The sequence below is a fragment of the Platalea leucorodia genome (assembly GCF_965183815.1).
Source record: "Platalea leucorodia genome assembly, chromosome: 8".
Classification (NCBI taxonomy): Eukaryota; Metazoa; Chordata; class Aves; order Pelecaniformes; family Threskiornithidae; genus Platalea; species Platalea leucorodia.
The window spans coordinates 11,344,901-11,358,833 of record NC_138830.1 but is presented as its reverse complement, the minus strand read 5'-3'; the positions used below and the strand labels follow the sequence as shown (position 1 = coordinate 11,358,833).

Here is a 13,933-nt window from a genome sequence, read left to right as displayed (position 1 = left end):
TGCTGGAGGGAGGGAAGCTGAGCCGAGTGTGAGACAAGAGCTGGTTAGACAGTTGCAAAAGCAGGAGCTGTTGGGCTTGTCCTGGGGCTTGTGGGACGGGCTCTGCGGCTTTTGGCACCCCAGGGTGCTCTCTGCCCTGTCTGCTGCCTTGGCCGTGGCTTTCTTGAGGCTGCTCTGTCTTCCTTGCCACAACTGCATCCCTTTCTCTGTTCCCAGTGCCTCCCTGGCAGCTGACCTCTCTCCCCCTGCCCTAATGATGATCTGTGGGGTCCATCCCCTCTTTTATCATGGTTTCCCCTGTTCTCCGAGGTGGGCAGGGCACAGCTTTATGTTTCATCAGTGATGCTGAGTTGATGCTCAACTCAGGACCTGTGTAAATGGGCCGTGCCTCCAGCACCTGGGTTAGCATCTGCTCCTGCTTCCATGTTGCATATGTGGTTCCCCTCACCAGCAGGCAGCAGAGTTGCCTCTCCATTTACACTGGGCATTACAGTTTGGGCAGCAGCTATCCGCTCCTTTCCAGCCCGTGTTTCGTGATCCTTCTGCCCTGACCCGCCGTGGGGCATCCCTCACCGCTGTGAGATCAGGCCTCTCCTGTGATGGCTGATGGTGTGGCAGTTGGTTCAAGGACGCAGGCTGAGGCCTGACCTGGTCTCCTCACCTCCCTGGGCCGGCTCCAGGCTGACCCACAGCCTGTTTTGTCTGGGGCGGATCAAGGCACTGGGACCTGTGGTCCCTCCCTGACACTGGGGAGAGCTGACCCCCCTGCTTGCCCGTGCCGTGGACAGATGTGGTGCAGACATGAAAAGCACATTTGAAAGTCCCTAGAGATGGAAATTGATCTTCCCGTGCTTGAGAGCTCTAGCCTTTCCCTGGGGACTCGCTCCCTGGCCAGGGGAGGGCTCCTTTCTGGGCCCTATCACCTCTGCTTTGGGCATCCCTGAATGTCTCTTGCAAGGAAGAGACTTTCTGTTGCTTTGCTGTCTGGTCCTATTGGAATTAGGCCCATTCAATGCAGCTTGAAAGTGGGGAGAGCACAAACCTGTATAGGGAGAGATGTTGGGGAAACCACTTCCCATTGAGTTCATTTGAGCTATTCTCTGTTTCATCCCACTGGCGAGCCTGTTCCCCCCGGGAGAGGCTTCACCTCATTCCCTGAACCCTGAAATTCATGGTTTATCTTAGAGCCAGCGGCACAGATGTAGGTGTGCCTGGGCTGCCCCAAAGCATGGCTAGTATAAATAGTTACTGGGGTTTGACCCTTGGTTGAATTTATGCACTGGGGAAACTGCTGAGCTTCTCAGAGGTCGGCTGGAGGCTATGCCTAGGCCGCTTAGCTGGGCACAAGCTGGAAGTTTGCAAAGTACTTGTAGAAACCAGAAAAAAAAAAAGTATGTTTTGGAGTCTTATTTCAAAGCCAGCCTCAGCCCTGAGCTCTGTTACCCCCAGGTCCCATCATGGGCTGGGAAGGTGAAAGTCCTTCTGGGTCCACAGCTCAAAGGCAGAGGTGTAGAGGCTGGTAAAATCGAGAAAAGGAATGCCGGGTAGCTGCCTCTTCCGAGGTAAGAACAACTAGGGGAATCCGCTCCTTGCCACAGGACATGTGCTAAAGGTTACCTGAGCGTAAAAATTGTGCAGCATGGGTGCGCAGATGGTGTCAGTCTCCAAGCAGGGCTGTCAGCCACCCGGACTTCACCGCTGGTTCAGGAATTCCTGAGCCACAAATAGCCAGCGTCTGGGAAGGCATTGAGGGGGAATGCTGCTACATGCTTGGCCTGTTCCATACCCGCTCCTGGGCATCTGCTGTTGTCCGCCGTCAGAGATGAGATCCTGGGCCAGGCAGGCTTTTGGCCAGCTCATTTGGCCACTCTTGTGAACGTTTTCCCCGCGCCTCAGCCATTTCGTTCTCTGTCTCTCGTCCCTCCAGCTGGTGTCTGCAGAGGGTTCCCATTCAGATGCTGGCTCAGTCTGTGCCGATAACCAGACAGAGCTGCCACCCTCCATGGAGCGCACGGGAGGAATTGGAGACTCCAGGCCCCCCTCTTTCCAGTAAGTTACCTGGACACCTATCCTGGTTTCCGAGGGACCCACAGTGACTTTGCTGTAAATCCAGACCGGGGGCTGGGACGCTCCTACCCAAAGAGCCAGCCAGAGGGGAGGAGGATGGGGCTGGAAGCAGATTCGAAGTGGAGCTGCATTACTCGACAAGCAAGGGCATGCTGAAAATAGTGCAGGGAAGTTGGCAAAGAGCTGGCACAGATTCCCCCAGTCCCTTGCCCTGAGCTCATAGATCTGCTGTGGTTGTTCCCCACCGCCTCTGCTCCTGTCCCTCAAGAAGGAGACAGCTGATGGCTGGAGGCTTGTGCTGGCCAGCACAGAGGTAGAGAGAGCCTGCTTAAGTTGTTCCCTGTTGGACATATTTGTTCCTTTTCATCTCATCGCAGCCCTAACACTGGGGGCAGCCGGGAAAACTTGGACAATGAGACAGAGACAGACTCGGTGGTGTCGTCGCAAAGGGAACGACCTCGTCGGAAAGATGGTCCGGAGCATGGTGAGTGTTGGTAACATGGCAAGAGCTCTGCAGGGCATGGCTGGGGCACAGTGGGGTACCAGCTCCAGACAAGGGACAGCTCCCTCTGCTCTGCAGAACCTTCCCAGCTTAGAAGGGCTCTTCAGTGATCTGAGGCCATAGCCTCATGTTGGAGGCAGGAGCTAACACCTGTGTTGTATCAGAGCTTGGTGTTGAAACCTTTGGGGACAAAGGAGATGTCTCCTCTAGAAACCTCAAGAGCAGGAGACAGCAGTGCCTCAGTCCTTCTTAGTTGAAAAGGAGAATGGCCTTGCCACTCCATGCTGCTCCTTGCTCTGCCAAGGAACCAGCTGCAAGTCTTCCACGACTTTAGCAGCATGGTTCCTAGTGGCCCATCAGCCTCTTCCCCATCCTGTAGTGATAGAAGAGGTATCCCACAGAATATAGATCTGATCCCAGGGTGGACTTAGAGCCGGCTGGCACTAGATGGGATTGTCTGATGGCCAGTTTCATTCTGGGAAGGTTGCCGTGAGCCCTGCGGGAAGGAAGGGGGTTGTTTCCCTGTGGCCTGTCTCAAGCACACTGAGTCTTGTCTTTTCATAGCACCCAGGGTGAATGGGACAGTGAAGGGAGAGCGGCGCCGAGACCTGGGCGGGTACGAGAGCTCCTCCACGCTCATGAGCAGTGAGCTGGAGACCACCAGCTTCTTCGATTCAGATGAAGATGACTCCACCAGCAGGTAGGAGAGCTTAGGTCCTGGAGGAACACCAGCTTCCCTCTGCCTCCCAGCACTGAGAGATGCCTTTGCAGGGCACAGTAATCCTGGCTCTAGGGTCCTTGCTCAGAGCTGCCTCTGTCTCAAGTCTCACCCAGCGGCCCCCTCTGCTGTTGTCTGTCCCCATGTACATGTTCTGCCCCTCTGCCCCTGCAATCCTCTATTCCCTGTGCCATTTCTGTGGCTCTCTTGCTGCCAGAGCCACCACCCTGGAAGCAGAAGAACTGACTCTCGCTTTTGCCTCTAGGTTTAGCAGTTCGACAGAGCAAAGCAGCGCTTCCCGTCTAATGAGGAGGCACAAGCGACGCCGGCGGAAACAGAAGGCTCCACGCATTGAGCGGGTACCCAGGGGCTGGGTATCCTGGGGAGGGCAATGCAGGGCAAGATAGGCTGCCTGGTGGATCTCTCCACTCAGTGCTCCAGGGCCGATCAGGGATTCGGCTGTGTTTGCTGTGGGCACAGCTGGGGACAGGTGGTGTCCAAGTGCTGAGACTTTATGAAGTGCTGTAAACCTTTCCCAAGCCAATGTAGCCTCAAGAGCTGGGACCACAGACCTTGTACTGGATGTGGAGAGATCACAAGGACTGTGGCTGATGCCCTCTGGCTCTGCAAAGCTCCCAGCATAAGGCTGGAGTTATGGATGGTGGCTGTGGTGCCGCAGGGAGCACAAGTAGAAGGAGCTGGGGCTGGGAATGTTGCTGAGGCACAGGAGGACATCTCATGTTTCGCTTATGTTGCAGTCATCGTCCTTCAGCAGCATCACAGACTCCACCATGTCCCTGAACATCATCACGGTCACGCTGAACATGGGTGAGTGGGAGGTGTGCATGGAGGCTGCAGTCCTTCCAGAGCGAGACTGGGTGGCAGAGAGGGAACTGGGGAACGAGCAAAGAGAAGCCATGCGGGGAGGAGTGAGGAGATGGATTCTGTAGGAAAGTGGCTTGTCTTGAAGCACTGGTCTTTCAAGAGTTTCTCTGCGTTCCAGGACATCTCTCTGGGACAGGGGTGCAAACAATCATCATTAGCACGTGGTTTGTCTGAGGTTAGGGCTGCCCGTGCCTGCTGCTTTATGGTGTCTTACTTCTTTCTCTTTCCATCCCTGCAGAGAAATACAACTTCCTGGGCATTTCTATTGTGGGACAGAGCAATGAGCGTGGGGATGGAGGCATTTACATTGGCTCTATCATGAAGGGCGGCGCTGTGGCAGCTGATGGCAGGATTGAGCCAGGAGACATGCTCTTGCAGGTACTTCACGCCCACATAGCTCCATCTTTGGGCCTGGGAAAGCAGTAAGAACAGACTCAGAAGCCTCCCTGCGCACTTTGGCAGGCTAAACCCAGGAAGCTGTGCTTGGAAGAGGGAAGCTGAGTCACTGCTGAGCTGAGTGGGGAGCTCAGCCTCTGGTCACATCTCTGGGACTCACCTCTTTGCGTTGTTTGCAGGTAAATGACATCAACTTTGAGAACATGAGCAACGATGATGCTGTGCGGGTGCTGAGGGAGATTGTGCACAAGCCGGGGTAAGTACTCGGGTTGTTCCTTACCTCCATGGGCAGCTGTATGGTGTGTGCTTGGGGTGTGTGAGTTGTGTCTTCCAGCCACCTTTGCCAGTGGCTCTACAGAAGCTCGGAACTTACCATTTTGGGGTTGCTTTGATTCCTGAGTTTTCATGCCCAAAGCAAGAATTGCAGCCAACAGAATGGTGGTGAATTGGGGTCCGTGCCCCTTTTTTGTGGGGATGCCATGTCATTAGGGTTATCAGCAACCCTCAGTAGGGTCACATCATTTTGTCCGTGGCACTAAGGAAATCCATAGCTGGAGGGGGACAAGGGCACTTTACTGGCAGCTTCTCCCTGCCTCGCAGGAGAGAGCCGGCATAGAGCATGTGTCCATCACACAGGGTTTTGTGCCACTATGCTCTTGTTCTAACTCTCGCCTTTTTGTTGCAGGCCCATCACCCTGACGGTGGCCAAGTGCTGGGACCCCAGCCCCCGGGGCTGCTTCTCGTTACCCAGGAGTAAGTGGATAGCTGACCCACCCTTAACGCTGGTGCCCAGCTCATGTGAGAGCCCTGCCTTAAGCACTTACTTGGTTGTTGTCTTGTTCCTTCCCTGTGTGTGTGACTCCATGTGGCACTGAATTGGGGTTTGATGGGGTTTCAGCTCTCCTGTTAGGAGGCTGCTATGTCCTATTCCCAGGCCAAAATGCCCATAAGCCCAGCCCTCCTTCCCACATCACGCTGGGGACGCGTTTCACTGGGGTAGGGGGGTCACTTGCTCGGGGCGCCAGAGGAAAGAGAAACCCCTCCTTGAGCCATAGGGGGATCTCTCCCTCTGCACCTCTCCTGCTGACCCTCCCTCTCTTCTTTCTCTCCCAGTTGCTCCCCAGCGGATCTGGGCTGGGCCAGACTCTCCATGCTCCGATCCGGGTGAGTCCCGGCAGATGCTGGGGATGGAATGGGCTGCGCTGAGTCCCTGTCCCTCCCCAGAGGCTGATTTGATGAGGGGATAATTTCTTATAGCTACTGACTGACTCTTTCTTCACTGCAGGTGAGCCCATCCGGCCCATCGACCCGGCAGCCTGGGTGTCTCACACGGCAGCGATGACTGGCACCTACCCAGCGTACGGTATGAGTCCATCCATGAGCACAATCACTTCCACCAGCTCCTCCATCACCAGCTCCATCCCAGAGACCGAACGTAAGTTCTTGTGCCTCCGTGCTCCACCCGCTGCACGGCTTCCTCACCTTCGCTGTGCTGTAAAGGGAGCAATACATCTGCTTGGGGACAGCTGGGATGGGCAAGGTCTGCCCTGACAGGGGATTAAGAGGGAGGCAGCTCTCACCAGGCAGGCACTTGGATCAGTGGAAGTTCTGGCTGGGTGAATTAATACCACCTTTTTCAGCCTTCAAGTTAAGGGGAGTAGAAGAGCCTGGGTGCAATCCAGGAGCTGTGGCAGGTGCAGAGGAAAGGCTCAGAGCAGTCGGGGATTACCAGCTGAGAGTGCCGGACCAGAGGGAATCAGCTTGTCCCTGGAGCAATTGCCCTCCCAGACAGCAGATAGGGCAGGATGGAGGCAGCTGGAAGCAAAGAGCCTTGCAGTGGGGCAGGGTCCTGCTGAGCACGGGGCTCTTTTCATTGCTTTCTGAAGGTTTTGGGTGATTCTAGTATACAGAGCCTTGAAGCAAGGGTCTAGAGAGCCGGGGCAAAAAGCCAGGAGTTTCTTGTAAGTTTGTGAGGAGCAGAGAATTCCCTTGCTGGGCCATGTGGGCTCAGTAGGCAGCGTTTGGATCTCAGCTGCTTGGGACTGGTTGGAAGGAAGGAAACTCTAGCCTGGGTTTTGCACAGGGCGAAATGGCTGATGTGGGAAGGATAACATTGGAAGGCTGGAAGGGGGGTTACACAGCATGCGCCCCAAGGCTGTCTGCGATGTATTGTTCCCTGGCCCATTCCTCCTATGTGCAATGCTTCCATGTAGCCCTGTTGTCTTTTCTGTCCTCTCTCATCTCTGCCTCCCTTCCCTTCGTCCACACCACAGGCCTCGATGACTTTCACCTGTCCATCCACAGCGACATGGCCACTATTGTCAAAGCCATGGCCTCACCAGAGTCAGGCCTGGAGGTGCGTGACCGCATGTGGCTGAAGATCACCATCCCCAATGCCTTCATTGGTAAGAGACTGTGCTGCCTGCAGCAGAGGCAGGGAGTGGGGAATGGGTGGTGTGTTTTCCAAGCAGATGCCCGAGGGAGCATCTCTCACCACAAACTGTTGACCAGGCCAGAGTCACAAATTGAACTTTTGGCTGTGCAGTCCCTTTTCGCCTTTTGGCCCACTTTGTCTTGGCGCCAGTGCGGCCCACTGCCTCAAGGGCCCCTGTCTTTCTCTCTGTTGCTGTATTTAACTCTGATGTTTGGTGGCAGGTTCGGATGTGGTGGATTGGCTCTATCACCATGTGGAGGGCTTTACAGACCGTCGTGAATCCCGCAAATATGCCAGCAATCTGCTGAAGGCTGGCTACATCCGACACACCGTGAACAAGATCACCTTCTCGGAGCAATGCTATTACATCTTCGGGGACCTCTGTGGAAGTATGGCACTTGGCATGGGCGAGGGAGAGGATGGAGGGGGGTTGAGGTCCTGCAGAGCCCTTCTAACACTGTGGGCACATAGCTACCGCCGTTGCCACAGGCTGGGCCCCATGTTCTAAAGACCCTGTTAGAGAGTGAGGAAGAATATCCCAGCTCCCTTGTCATGCTGCTGGGGTGGTGAAGTTGGAAGATGGCACTGTTACCTACTATGTGATCTTTTCTCCTGGGCAGCCATAGCAGAGTCTTAGTCTTTACTGACTTTGTCTCCAGGCTCTGAACTTCCAGTGCTGGCAAGGGGGTGGTGCTCAAAGAACTGGGTTGTTCTCAAGTAAGAGGGATGGGGGAAGTAATTGGCAGGGTGAGCTGCAGCTCTGATGTGGTCCTTTCCCACCAAGCTGGTCTCTGTATTAAGAGTGGGAGCTCGGACTCGCGCAGCCTGGCTATTGTCCAGCCAGGAAGCACAAATGGTTGCATTGACTAGCAGGGAGAGTGCCAACTTCTTGCCTTTCCTCGTGTACCCCATCCTTGTCCATCAGCAAGCGTGGACAGGGAGCTTCTTCATCACACGTGGTTGTCTTTCCATTTGAATTAACCCCTCTTCTCTGCTTTCTTGCAGACATGGCTAATCTTTCTCTTCATGATCACGATGGCTCCAGCGGCGCCTCCGATCAGGACACTTTGGCTCCGCTTCCCCACCCAGGAGCCGCACCCTGGCCTATGGCTTTCCCGTATCAGTATCCACCACCTCATCCATACAACCCCCACCCCGGCTTCCCTGACCCAGGCTACAGCTACGGAGGGGGCAGTGCGGGCAGCCAGCACAGTGAAGGTGAGTGCAAAGGACGAAAATATGCCTGCAGGCGGGCAGATGCCCTGTTCCGTACTGGGGAGCAGTAGGAAAAGGCTGCTTAGGCAAGGCCCTATGTGTGGGGGAACCAGGGCAAAAGCCATCTCAGAAGGGTTGTGGGACTCAGAGTTGAAAGGAGACCGAGAGCACGGACTGTGCTGGCAGATGGCTGTGCTGCAGCATGCTGTAGTCCTCTCTTGGCTAGAGGAGCATCCTTTCTTCCTGGCTTGTCTGAGCTGTCACCTAACCTTGCCTCATGCGCTTCGCAGGGAGCCGGAGCAGCGGTTCCAATCGCAGCGGCAGCGAGAGGAGGAAGGAGAGAGAGAAGACTGGGGAATCCAAGTCAGGCGGCAGCGGGAGCGAGTCGGACCACACCACGAGGAGCAGCATGCGGCGTGAGCGCGCGGCCAGCGAGCGCTCCGTGCCGGCCAGCCAGCACAGCCAGCGTAGCCAGCACTCTCTGGCTCACAGCATCCGCAGCCACCACAGCCAGCAGTCGTACGGGCCGCCCGGCCTCCCCCCTCTCTTCAGCCCCCCCATGTTGCTGATGCCTCCACCGCCTTCAGCCATGGGGCCCCCCGGGGCACCGCCGGGCCGTGACCTGGCCTCTGTGCCCCCCGAACTGACAGCCAGTAGACAGTCCTTCCGAATGGCCATGGGCAACCCCAGTGAGTTCTTTGTGGATGTAATGTGAAGCGCCCGTCCCCTGTCTGTCTGCTGCCCCTCCTTCCCCCCCTCCATCCCCGTCATTTGTCTCCTAGGACCAGCCCTGGCTTCACCCCTTGTTTTTTGGTTTTTTTTTTTTTTTTAAATTTTTTTTTTTTTTTTTTTGGTCTTGATAACGAAAAGAAAAAAAGGGAAAAAAATAATAAATGGAACTAAACCTTGATTCTAATCCCTCCTCGAGCGGGGTGGATGGGGCTGGCAGGCCTGCTGGGTGCTGCCAGCCCATCCCGCCACCAGACTTGTGTATTGCCGATGGTAATTCCCTCCTGCCGTCCTCTCTAACCCCATTAATCCGCATCCGTCCCAGCGCTCTGTGCTGCTTGCCCGTGTGTCGCTGCTGCCTCAGTCCTTCCACCCTAAACATCTCTTCTTTCTTTTCACCCTTTTGTGTTTCTTCTATCAAGCAGCAAAGAATTACGGGGTGTTTGACTTTCTCTGAGCCTGCCGCCCGTGGGGGGGAGAGCTGGAGCGTGGCGTGGCCCGACAGGAGGACACGGAGCTCCAAGGGCGCTGGGCACGCGTGGCGCTGAAGATGGCTTCTTTCCTCCCCCTTGCGGAAGACGCCCTGCCCTTCCCGCAGCCCTGAGAGGGGAGCAGGGACCAGCCTTATATATGCATTTTAAATCCCATTGTAGTTGCCTTTTGGCTAATGCATGAATGTTCCAGGGCTTCAGTGCCTCCGGGGAGTGGAGAGATGCTGCCGCTTCCCTCTTGCCTCCTTCCTCTCGCCCATGCATTGGGCCAAGTCCAAGCCTGGCGCTGCCCCATGGCAGGACCCTCCTTCACCTTGCTCGGGCCGTGAGTCTCGGGGCTGGGGCTGTACCTCTGTGTTTAGCCCAGAGCAGTGCTGGGTGCCTGCCCTTGGGTCCTCGGGGGGGATTTAAGGGCAGAGTTCTGCTCCCTCCATCCTGCTCTTTGTCCTTCCGCCTGTGACACACTGCTGCCTGCCCTGTTTGTAGGGGCTGTCCTATGTCTGGGGCTGGCGGTGGCAGCTGCTGCCTGCGCTCGGCAATGTGACATCTTCAAGGGCCTGGACGGAGGGAGGGGGCACAACTGGTTCACTTTCACGCTTTGGGGAAAGGTGGAGGTCCCCTGTGTTTGCCCTGCGAAGGACCCGAGTCTGCCTCCCCCTCTGCCCAGCACTGTGAGCGCTGCCTGCCAGGCTGCCAGGAGGGACGAGGCTCTGGGACGGCCCCGCTCTCTCCGGGCTGTGAACGGCGGCTGGCGACAACACGAGCTCCCCGGGGAGGGAGGCTGCAGCCTGAACCGTGGCCTCCGGACTTGGTGCCAGCAGATGTGTCGGGACAGCTGAGGCCATTTGCTCCGGCGCTCCCTGCCCTTTTTCCTTTTCTGGGTACTCAAGAGATGTGCCTCGGGCCGGGGGCAGCCCCCTTCCCCGCGCCCGGGGCCAAGCACGGTACGCGCCAAGCACGGTACGGTACAGGCACGCTCGACCCCGCTCCTGTTGGTGCTGGTGCCCTGCTGCGCCGTGGCCGCCTCCGTAAGCGTTGCCTCCTTTTGTCTTGTGTTTGCAGTTTTTATACGCTGGAGATGAAATGTATTTTGCTCCTCGGGGGTCTGCGTTGCCCCTGCAACCCCTCTGCCAGCTCTCGCTTGCCATCGGTTCATCATCTCCCCGTGACTCCCTAAACCCTCTCCTTCCCCTCCGCCCGCCGGGGCCCGCTCCCCGCCATCCTCCCGTCCCCCGGCTCGGCTCCGGCAAGCTGCCGCCCGTGCCCCCCTCTCCTGATGCCGCCCAGCAGCCGCCCTGGCCACTGCTCACGCCCTTGCCCTACCCTGCCCGCTGGGTTTTATAAAAACAAAACCAATCTCCTTGTTTTTATTTATAAACATAGTTTTATTGGACTCCTGCCTTGTGTTGGTGGTTTGTTTTTTGTTTTTCTTTTTTTCCAGCCTCCTTTTCTGCCCTCCTGCCTTTCGCTCCGCAGCGAGATCCCAGCGGGACCAGGGCACCCTGTTTCCCAAATGCCTCTTCCCGGCATTCCGGGGGCTGCTGCGGCCTGAACCTGGCCCTGGCCCGGGCCCGGCCTCCCGGTGCCGGTGCGGGGCCTGGCCGCGGGCGCTCCGTGCTCCCCCGTTTCCAGCAGGCATGCCGCGGGGGGAGAGGGGCGGTGCTGGCGGCCAGCAGCCCCGCGGAAGGGCATGGCCGCTCCAGGCCTCTACGCGGGGGGAGGGCCGCCTCCCTGCCCGGGCGCACCGCAGCGCCCTGCAGGCCGTCCCGGCGGGGACCGGGGCGGAGCGGAGGCCCCACGCCCGCAGCCCCGGCGCTGCCGCTCGCACGGTGCCCACGCCGCCTCCCCCCCTCCGCGGACTACAACTCCCATGGCGCACCGCGCCGCACGGACTACAGCTCCCGGCAGGCTCCGCGCGGGGGCCGTCCTGCCCGGCGCCGCCGTCGGCCGAGCCCCGCCTCCCGGGCTGGCGCATGCGCAGCGGCGGCGGGGCGCGGGCGGGGCATGCGCGGCGGCGGCTCTGCAGTGATAGGGGGGGCGCGGAGGGAAGGGGGGGCGGCGGCCGCCATCTTGGGCGCTGGGCAGCGAGCGGCGGCGGGCAGCGGCAGGTGAGGTGCCCGGGGCCGTCCTCCCGCTCCCCGGCGGGGCTGCGCGCCCCGCTTCCCTTCTCTGGGCCGGCTTCCTTGCGGCGGGTGCTCGCTCTGCGGCGGCGCCCGGGCGGTGGCCGAGCCGCCGTGGGTGGCGGCTCCCTCGGCGCTCGCCGGGGTTGGGGGTCCGCGGGCCTACCCCGCGGGGCGCGGGGCGGCCCTGACAGGCTTGGGGGGGAGCCGCCGGCGGGGAGAGGTACCTCGGCGGCTGCCCTTGAGGAGGGGAGCGGCGGTGCCCCCCGGGGCCGGGCCGCCCCTTGCGGAGCCGTGTGGGAGGGAAGCGGGGCTCCCCCCGCGGGGGGCTTTCCCTTAGGCCCCGGGGAAGGGGTGCTGGGCGACCCCAGCCCCGCCGCAGCTGGCTCATCTACTCGCACGTTGCTTAGGGGTGAGGGGGTTTATTAATTGCTTGTGTTAATTAGCTCCGTGTCCGGAGTACCTGGGGTGGCAGCCCTGCGGTGCTGAACCGGGTGAGGGTGGGGACAGAGTCAAGCTCTGCGGGTGGCGGAGGACGCCTGGGGAGGGCCTGCAGCGATGTGCTGGGTCAGCCTGAGCAAAGGTCTTGCAGTCCGATCGGGCAGGAACTTCCCCTAAAATTATTTGCCTGTACTACTGCTACAAACGTGAATTAGCTAGGTTATGGCTTGCACCCTCTGGCTTCTTCTCTGGGAAACCTGCTGAGGCAGAACATAGCGCTGCTGGTGCTAAACTCTGCTTGTTCCGAGGCTTAAAACAGGCTCTTATCCAACGGCTCCTCTAGATGCGTTTCCACTTCCATTCTTTCCTGGGTAGGTCTTTGGGTCCAGTAAAGCTGCAGGAAGCGCAGCCTGTGTTTATCATCCAGTGCAGTTGACTTCTCTCCCCGCTAGGAAATGACTCGCTTCTGATCTAGTCTTCTCCTCATAAGCTGTGTGAGTCCATGATCTGTTTTGTGCTTGCTTTAGTATGACAAAGCTGCTATCAAGTTTTAGCCTCAGGCTGCCAAAATCTGAGCCTGGAACTTTCCCAGATACCTGAGTCTGGATGGCTTCTGCGGCTTGGAAGTCTAGGTATTACAGGTTTCTAACTGCATTCGGGCTCACGTAGTGTTTTGTTGGGCAACGTTTGCTTGAATGCTATCAGATCTGTAGCTACTATTTTTTCCTATAGTAAAAGCTGTTCTTGTCGCTGTGAGTTTTGCTCGGAGGGACAATCTCTAATCTGAAGAGATGCTGCCAAACTGCCTACTTCCATATTTTCCCTGTCAGTAGGGAGACATCACTTCTGTAGGAAGTGCCATGTTACTGACATCTAGTGACAAAGATACCTGGCGTCCTTTGGGCTGCAAACTGGCCATGTTTCAGGGAGAGCATCTGAGATCTCTTTGAAGGGTATCGTAGCCGGCTTCTTCCTCCTCCTGAGAGAGCACAATTCTGGCCTTTGAGGAGTTGAGTCTTGAGGCTGTGAAGAGTTACATCTTCAGTCCTTTGAGGCACAGATGACTGGAAATGTTTGATAGCATCTCTTTTTTTTTTTTTTTTTTTGATGGAATGGGAACGATCATAAAACAAAATGGGCTTTGTAAAGAAACTTCCTGTGACCCTAGTTAAACTTCGCTTGTCTCATCCCTGCATCAAGAAATGATAAAGCCAAAACTGTCTTTTGCAGCACAACATCTCACACTGGTTTTCTAAGCTTATACTACTAAAGACCATTAGGGTGTTTAAAGGCTTTTCTTTGGGTTAGCTGGAGGATGGACAGAAGTACAGCCTGGGGTGCCAAAATATAATTGGTCTGTATGCCAGAGTCAGCTTCTCTCCTGTAGTGAATGACCTACAGAGTCAAAAGTTACTAGCAAGCCATATATTATTTTGATCTCAGCAGGAGGTTGGCAGCTCAGCTAAAAGCTTGTAGGCTGAGGCACAGAATGTGAAATGCAGTTATCTGCTCTACAGTGATAGCAGAGAGAGAAACACTGGCAAGTCAGGGCACCTAGACCATTACTGGCCTGCAGAATATAGGCTCTTACTCAAACTGCAGTCCGTGTCTCTAACCACTTCTGTTAGAAGATGAATAGAATGCAAGTCATTGTTCAGGTTTCTAGCTCAAGAGTGAAAAGGGCATAGAAGTTGCTTCAGCCTGACTTTAAAACTGCCTCGGAAGAACTGGTAGACATGGAAGAAGGCATTGGGGCTGTTCAGATAAGGTTGGACTCAAAATAAGGTGGAGAGGTGTGTTAAACACTGTTCCTGGGATGTTTTGCCAGAGTAAGGGACCTTCTTGTGTTTCCCTGTGTCAGTATTTATCTCTTACTGCTCTTTAGACTGGCTGCGTGCAGTACGGCACGCAGAAGTAGACTGTAGGAGGAGAGCC

General features: G+C 56.9%; 2 protein-coding genes across 7 annotated transcripts in view; both read left to right on the top strand.

Moving 5' to 3' along the window:
• The window catches only part of DVL3 (dishevelled segment polarity protein 3), a 33,075-nt gene extending 22,411 nt beyond the window's left edge, over positions 1-10,664 (top strand). For 2 of the 5 annotated variants that reach the window (XM_082319105.1, XM_082319109.1), the window contains 15 exons: positions 1,928-2,049; positions 2,445-2,551; positions 3,134-3,269; positions 3,553-3,646; positions 4,046-4,115; positions 4,411-4,550; positions 4,748-4,824; positions 5,254-5,321; positions 5,682-5,732; positions 5,854-6,003; positions 6,842-6,973; positions 7,224-7,391; positions 8,008-8,220; positions 8,508-8,906; positions 9,372-10,664. In XM_082319105.1, the coding sequence (XP_082175231.1) occupies positions 1,928-2,049; positions 2,445-2,551; positions 3,134-3,269; positions 3,553-3,646; positions 4,046-4,115; positions 4,411-4,550; positions 4,748-4,824; positions 5,254-5,321; positions 5,682-5,732; positions 5,854-6,003; positions 6,842-6,973; positions 7,224-7,391; positions 8,008-8,220; positions 8,508-8,906; positions 9,372-9,403 (1,959 nt within the window). In that variant the 3' untranslated portion in view covers positions 9,404-10,664. Of the gene's footprint in view, positions 1-1,927; positions 2,050-2,444; positions 2,552-3,133; positions 3,270-3,552; positions 3,647-4,045; positions 4,116-4,410; positions 4,551-4,747; positions 4,825-5,253; positions 5,322-5,681; positions 5,733-5,853; positions 6,004-6,841; positions 6,974-7,223; positions 7,392-8,007; positions 8,221-8,507 lie in introns of all 5 variants that reach the window. The other 3 variants (XM_082319107.1, XM_082319106.1, XM_082319108.1) reach the window with 3 other exon arrangements.
• A 789-nt stretch (positions 10,665-11,453) lies between these two features.
• The window catches only part of AP2M1 (adaptor related protein complex 2 subunit mu 1), a 29,982-nt gene continuing 27,502 nt past the window's right edge, over positions 11,454-13,933 (top strand). Inside the window, exon 1 of one of the 2 annotated variants that reach the window (XM_082320227.1) lies at positions 11,454-11,545. The gene's annotated coding sequence lies outside the window, so the exon portion shown is untranslated. The remainder of the gene's footprint in view (positions 11,546-13,933) is intronic. The other variant, XM_082320228.1, reaches the window with a different exon arrangement.